Source organism: Orbicella faveolata, unplaced genomic scaffold (genome assembly GCF_042242905.1).
Source record: "Orbicella faveolata isolate gen_17 unplaced genomic scaffold, um_ofav_v1 contig_2, whole genome shotgun sequence".
In the NCBI taxonomy this organism is placed as follows: Eukaryota; Metazoa; Cnidaria; class Anthozoa; order Scleractinia; family Merulinidae; genus Orbicella; species Orbicella faveolata.
In genome coordinates, this window is record NW_028301547.1 from 20,487,296 (window position 1) to 20,494,394 (window position 7,099).

A 7,099-nucleotide genomic window follows, 5' to 3' on the forward strand; every position below is an offset into this window, starting at 1 on the left:
ACCGGGTAAAGAACCTTCAAATAAATAAGATTTCTCCTGGGGCTTGCGTGTGTTGGTAATTGTGATCAAGATGCTCTTCCAAAGACTGTCCATCTGCACTGTTGGTTAAATTGTTCGTGCAAACATGGGACGCAAGCTTCATTCCATTTGAAAAAACAAAACAAAAATGTTTCCTGTCTAAAAATACAACATGAGAGACAATTTCTCTCTCCATCTCTTTATTGATCTTTCTTCAAGAAGCCTGCATTAGGACTTGTCAGTTAAATGGTCGTTTACAGCTCAGTTCTAATAACAGGGTCTTGAAGAGTAGGGGATGGAGAAGGGATCAAATCCCATTGCTCAAGGTCAAATTTTACCCAAATCCCACTTTCCAGCCTATTTTCCCCTGGATCCCAGTCTTATGTTTCGGTTTGTGACTCCCAGTCCTAGTGTCCCCAATCTCATTTTCCCAGTGGAAAAAAATAACAAATCCCAGTGCAGTACGCCTTCAGGCCCCTCCGCTCTCGGTGGGCGAGAAAACAATTATGACAATAATTGCCAATCAAAATGTCAGGCGAGCTATAAACCTTTATAGCTAGCTTCTTGCTAGTTATTTCAAATTTGCCAACAAATTAAAAAGTTCTTATATGGTCTAACTTTGGAAATAGATGACGGTGAACTCAGATTTCTATATTTTAATTCAGGTTAGTACTTTATGTAAGACTACGTATAATGTCCCGAGAATATGGCTGTAGCTCTAGGATACCCCTGTAAACCTTTGTTTACCCTTGTACACCCCTGTAAACCTTTGTTTACCCTTGTATACCCCTGTAAACCCTTGTATACCCCTGTAAACCCCTGTAAACCCCTGTAAACCACTATAAACCCTTGTATACCCCTGTAAATCCCTGTATACCCCTGTAAACACTTGTATACCCCTGTACTCCCTTAAATACCCCTGTAAATCCCTGTATACCCCCGTAAACCCTTGTATATCCTTGTATACCCCTGTAAACTCTTGTACACCCCTGTAAACCCCTGTATACCCCTGTAAACCCTTGTATACCCTCGTATACCCCTGTAAACCCTTGCATACTCCTTTGAATCTCTGTATACCCCTGCAAACCCTTGTATACTCCTGTACACCCCTGTAAACCCTTGTATACCCCTGTAAACCCCTGTATACCCTTGTATACCCCTGTATAACAAGGGTATACAAGGGTTTACAGTGGTATACAAGGGTATACAAGGGTTTACAGGGGTATGCAGTGGTGTACAAGGGCTTACAGGGGTATACAATAGTAAACAAAGGTTTACAGGGGTATACAAGGGTTTACAAGGGTATACAGGCGTTTACAGGGGTGTACCGTGGTTTACAGGGGTATACAACGGTAAACAAAGGTATACAGGGGTATTCAAGGGTTGACAGGGGTATACAAGGTTCTACATGGGTATACAAGGGTTTCGTATACAAAGGTATAAAAGGGCTTACAGGGGTGTAAAGGGGTTTACAGGGGTATAAAGGGGTTTACAGGGATATAGAAGGGTTTACAGGGGTATGCAAGGGTTTACAGTGGTATACAGAGATTAAAAGGGGCATACAAAGGTTTACAGGGGTATACAAGGGTTTGCAGGGGTATACAAGGGTTTACAGTGGTATACAGGGATTAAAAGGGGCATACAAGGGCTTACAGGGGTATACACGGGTAAACAGAGGTTTACAGGGGTATACAAGAGCTACAGCCATATTCTCGGGACATTATACGTAGTCTTACATAACCTACAAACTTTAATTCATCCTGCAGATAACCGACAGATAACCTGCAGATATCTTTTTGGGCCCGCACTCTGTTTTGGCCAGCGGCAGTTACCACTGACAACATCGATGAAAAATGGCGGACGAAAGATAAACTAAATTTTGTGTCCAGAAATCTTCAAGTATTCCTCTTAAAATGTACCCTGCACCATGTAGTCCGTCTTCCTCCATATTTAGTGAGATGCTAGAACTTCATGCAGCTCGAAATAGCAGCAAGCGGGACTATTCAGAGGAGGAGCAGTTATCAGTGGGAAGCAGTTACGATGCTGCGAAAAGTTCGCCTGTGTTTTTTGGTCGTTATGGGCATAAACTTTCTGATTCCGTAGCTGAGATCCGCGAGGGAGAAGATGGCACGTCAACCAGATCTTCTCTGTATCCAGAATTTGATCCTTCTATCAATCATCCAGCGACGTTTGGTTACGTTTTATTGGACAGAAAACCCGCACCTCCTAAACAGGAATCTCCGCCATTACCCGATCCCAAAGAGTGTGAGTAAATCATTCACAACGTCATTTATAGAAGTAACTACAGTACCAAGGACTTATCCTGTCAAAATTTTATTTTCCACTTTCACGATGATTTGCTGGGAAGTATAGATTAAATATGTTGAACTACTGTATGCTTGCACGAGTAAGTACCACATGGAAGTACAAGTCTAGGAGAAGACTAGCAATTAAGCGGGCAAAATGTCTGTAGAGTGTACACGTATATGATCCCCATGCTTCATTAAGCTTGCAGTTTTGTACTGCTCATGACATGACAAGGATGGCGTGAAAGAAACTTCATTCGTAATAATAATTCATGAGGCCATATGCAAAGATTACCACTGACAGTGTCACAGTGAGAATTAATTTACTCCAAGCAGTAGCTATAGTCACAGGGAGGTTGTGTTTGACCTAATGGTCACAGTACCTAACTCTGGATTTGGCTGGGATAACTGTGTTTTTAGGCAAGACATGTTTGGGTTACCAGTGAGTTAAATGTTGGGGGTGATTTTGTGGCAGATTAGTTTCCCCTATATGCAGGGATACGCCCTATATAATTGACCGTAAGGACTGACTCGTCCCCAGCCATCTCTGAGTCTCTGAAGGGAATGAGAGATGGCTGGGGATGAGTCAGGGAGCGAGAGTCAATTGGGTTTTCAATACGACACTGAGAGACGACTGGGGACGAGTCAGCTGTAAGGGGAAGTCAAGCCCAAAAGGAGGGGTGGTGAATTGTAAATGCAAGAATTTCCAAGAAGACAAGACCAGAGCCTGAGACACTTTGACTTTTGAACTACAATACCCCAAAGTATTCCACATGCGAGTGCAAGACGTTCGGACTATGACATTCAGATTTATAAGAACAAATCAGAAATTGGGACTTAGACACTTTCTTAGCCTTGCAAAAAATAAAATCTAGACTGCGAGATGCCTTCAGGAAAAAGTTGAGACTACGAGGTGCACATACCTACTTAAAAAACTGAGACTGCAGGACTCGTGAAATTTGATTAAAATTTTGCAAGATCCATGGTTTTTGAAGGATTATTCACCATGCCTAAAAGGGGTACCTACATGTATTTCAGTGTGAAGGTCTCCAAATGGGTATGAATTTCTCAAGATGAAGAATAAACATGGGCATAGAATGGTGAGATCTAATGCCCTCATTTGCTCCTGCAACTGGCTGAAAACATTAATAGTCAAATGACTTTTTAAAAGAATTGTACATTTACTTTAACCTTCCCTGTTGCACCATCCCTGGGATCAAGTCTCTTGTGTGTGTTCCAGCTCTGTTTCTGCTGATTTTCAGGTAGCCCAAGAGAATACCTTGAAGCTTACATGTTTCCAGTTCTTTTGCCAGCAATTGAACAAATGCTGATAGCTGCTAAAGAAAACAAAGTATTTGAGGTTTGTCTCATATTGATAATGTCTGTGGTGCATTATTTTTTGCCTTGAAGTGTCAAGAAGAAAGGAAGCAGTGGAGGAGTCACAAAGTGCTGACTTGTAATCTTACTTTTGCTCACACAGAGAAGAAGAACAAAATTCAATGCCTGTGATTTTCTGACAGAGTACTTATTCAGGTGTGCAGTTTGTCTTTCATTTTATTAAATAACAAGTGAAAATCTGTATCTGTGATTTTTCATGTACATGTAATTGATTATAGTTTGTGTGATTTGCTGTCACTTTGTCTTGAAGGATGCAGCTGATTCTAAAACAGAAAAAAAGTAGAAATTATGAGTAGAAAAGCCGAGAGTACTCAGTACTTTCAATAAAATTTGAAGTAGGTGGCTGCCCTAGTGCAACACCCACCAGAGAGTAACATACTGTAAGAAGAAAGTCCCTTAAGTTAATAGCTTCTGCTAGTATGCCATTACCAATTTTTGGAAACTGCTAAACATTAATAGCTGGTGATTCATAACAGAATGCCCAGCAGGATGCCAGCTTTTAATACTCTTACATATGGGAGATGCAATTGTCAACATTAGTTTGTTGGATTCCACACCAAGAGATCCTTCCTCAAATCCTGGATGGCTTTACTTTTGCTGCACATGACTATAATAGATCAATATTCAGCTGGATATAAAGGAACTCAGTCACAGTTTTCTGTATTGTTTGAGTTATTTTAGCCACATACAAAATTAATCAAAGGAAACCTGAAAATAGTAGTTATACAAAAACTCCAAAGAGATAGTAATAAACCATAAAGGATCAAGGATGGTGAAGGATGGGAGAAGATTGACATGGATTACAAAGGGCAAACTTGAAAAATTTAGGCTAAACTTTTCAAGATGCACAAACCATGATGTAGCTCCTTGATGGTGATGAGGTGAGGGCCAGTTTCCTTTTGGGGTCGGGGGATAAAGGTGTCTGACTGTTCTCATTGGTACAAGATTTTATCCTTCTCTTCAGATTTGGAACATTTACTGAGCTGTGGAGAAAATTAACACAGATTACAATTACCGGTATCAACAAACTTGAAAAATTTAGGCTAAACTTCACAAGACGCACAAACCGTGACATGGGTCCTTTAAGAAGTCTGTTAACAGTTCATTCACATATAAGATACCAGTTCAAATTTCTAAATACTTTTTCTGTTGATAGAAACAACCCTAAATACAAGGACCGGTCGAATGTAACACTGGAGGACATTCCATTTGTACAAACAATACTGGCAGAAAAGTAAGTTACATGTATGATGAAGCTGAAGTGGCTATTGTCAAAGTACTGTGCTTGTTACATTAAGCTGGTTACATGTACGTAATTATTTTAGTGAAGATGATTGGATTTAATTTAAGACTCAAGAAGAAAACACAAAACAAACAAACAAACTTACAAACGAGAAAAACAGGCAACCAGCTGTTGAATTGAGTATCTATGTATTAAACTCTTGCACTCAGAGAAAAGAATGATGGAAAGAGTGGATCTAGCCAGGTTTCATATTGGGCCTTCAAGTCTAAATGTCTGGGTTGCATGGTCTCACGTGCTGGCCTCATGCCTGGTACTACTTTTTACACATTGGTGTGCTTGAACAGCCTTCTTAGTTAAAGTGCTTGGAGACAAGCATGTACATGTAGAATGGTAACACCAAATTATCTTGTACCAGTGAACAGACCTTTTCACAGTTTCTGATGCCATCTTGCTTCGGGGCTCAAACATGGTTGGAATTACTGTAAATGTACTGAGTGAGCCTGGAGCAGATATTAATTCACTCGGTCTGCGTCAAAATACATAAAGTTTGATTCTTGTGAATAAAATACACTCTATCTTTTCTTTAGTCCTCGCCCTCCACTGCCATTATCACTGTTACTCAGCGATGAAGAAGCTGCTATCATCATTCAGTCTTTCTACAGAGGATATCTGGTATTTGTTATACTTCTAGTATGAGAAAACCTTCTGCTATGAAAACGCGAAGGGTTCCTTCTCTATTTTACAGAATATTGTTGCTATAATACAGGACATGTATTTCTTCCTTAGTTTATTTTTGAGAAGCAAGTGTTGCTTTAAATAAGAAAAAAGCATAAAGTCTGCAGTTATTTTTCAACGCGTCTAAGAAAGGCCCTGCCCTGCTTGCCGACATCTTGGGTTTTCTAAATTTCTGTTATGGTTTAAGACACCTGTCAAATTTTACGTAAATGGTCTTAACTTCTTTATTTCCTTAATTATCACATTGGGTGAATTGTTCCTTGTATTTATTTTATCTTTCTCCCAGGTGCGCAAACGGCCTGATGTCCAAGAGTTGAGAGAATATCAAAAAGAAATGAGAAATGTAGGGAACTAGATAGGACTGTAAATAACTCTAGGCTAGAGTAGAACATCTCTGCAAAGATCACACAGGAGGCAGAATTAATTGACCGTTGTAGAGAGGTTTCAGCAAGGGTATAACGAAGTCACATTTGCTCACGGCGAGTGAAGGAAGCACCTCGTTGCTGATGTTGACGACGTCGATGATGATGATGATCTTGATAATAATGAGGATGACAACTACAATTTTAACTGAAGGATGTGTAGAACAAGTAGATGTAATTCGTGATTTGCATGACTTTGTGTTGGAGGTGAATCACTAAATTCGCACGAGAGCGTTTTTCTCAGTTTGCGTGACATTTTGAAAACGTCTGGTACTTGAATACTGTTACGTCATCAGTGTGAATTTTACATGTAATTTGTTTTTGGAAACTTTGAAGTTTTCCTGTTTGAACTCAAACATTATGGAACGGATTGGTACACTATACTTTCATATTATAGTTTAACCACTTTTGCCCTTTTATTAAAGCGTTGTATTCTTCTTCTATGAACAATTTACTCTTATTAGCTATTGAAGGGGCTAGGCGATCCACGCAGGTTGTAATGTACGTTGTTTTCTCTCACGATCTTACTTTGTAGGAAGCTGTTGATATTTTCTTGAAAGTCGAAGACTTCTGGAAGAAACATCCCGTAGAGGAGGGAGATGAAGAGGAGAAAAAACTTGAATGAACAACGAAGAAGAGTACACAGAGTGCACAGCACCAAACAAATCAACAGCAACTCGATCAAATAAGACAAGTTCTCTTGGTTCATACTTGCCGTTTGTAAGACGTCTGACCAGATACACTACTACTTCACTGTGCTATTTAAACAGTTGATAGTTCAACGTATTTGATTAAAGGCCATACTGTCATTGGACTTAAACTTGTCTTTGTAACATATATTGTTTTAGCCATATTGGGTGTAAACACGAACTTTTTTGGATTTTTAGCTTAGAGAATTTCATAGACACAGTGTAAACGGGTTGTATTAGAAATTTCATGGAGAAAATTTTGGAATAAACCACTAAAGCAAGCCGTCA

The 7,099-nt window shown here is 39.6% G+C and overlaps 1 protein-coding gene across 1 annotated transcript; it reads left to right on the top strand.

Annotated features, from left to right (window-relative positions):
- Positions 1–1,841: 1,841 nt before the first annotated feature.
- LOC110043443 (IQ domain-containing protein K-like) lies at positions 1,842–7,099 on the top strand. Its single transcript, XM_089290193.1, has 7 exons — positions 1,842–2,283; positions 3,587–3,684; positions 3,805–3,857; positions 4,879–4,956; positions 5,553–5,637; positions 5,987–6,043; positions 6,658–7,099. Exons 1-7 carry the CDS (start codon positions 1,932–1,934, stop codon positions 6,745–6,747), a joined length of 813 nt encoding a protein of 270 aa, XP_089146319.1. The 5' UTR covers positions 1,842–1,931; the 3' UTR covers positions 6,748–7,099.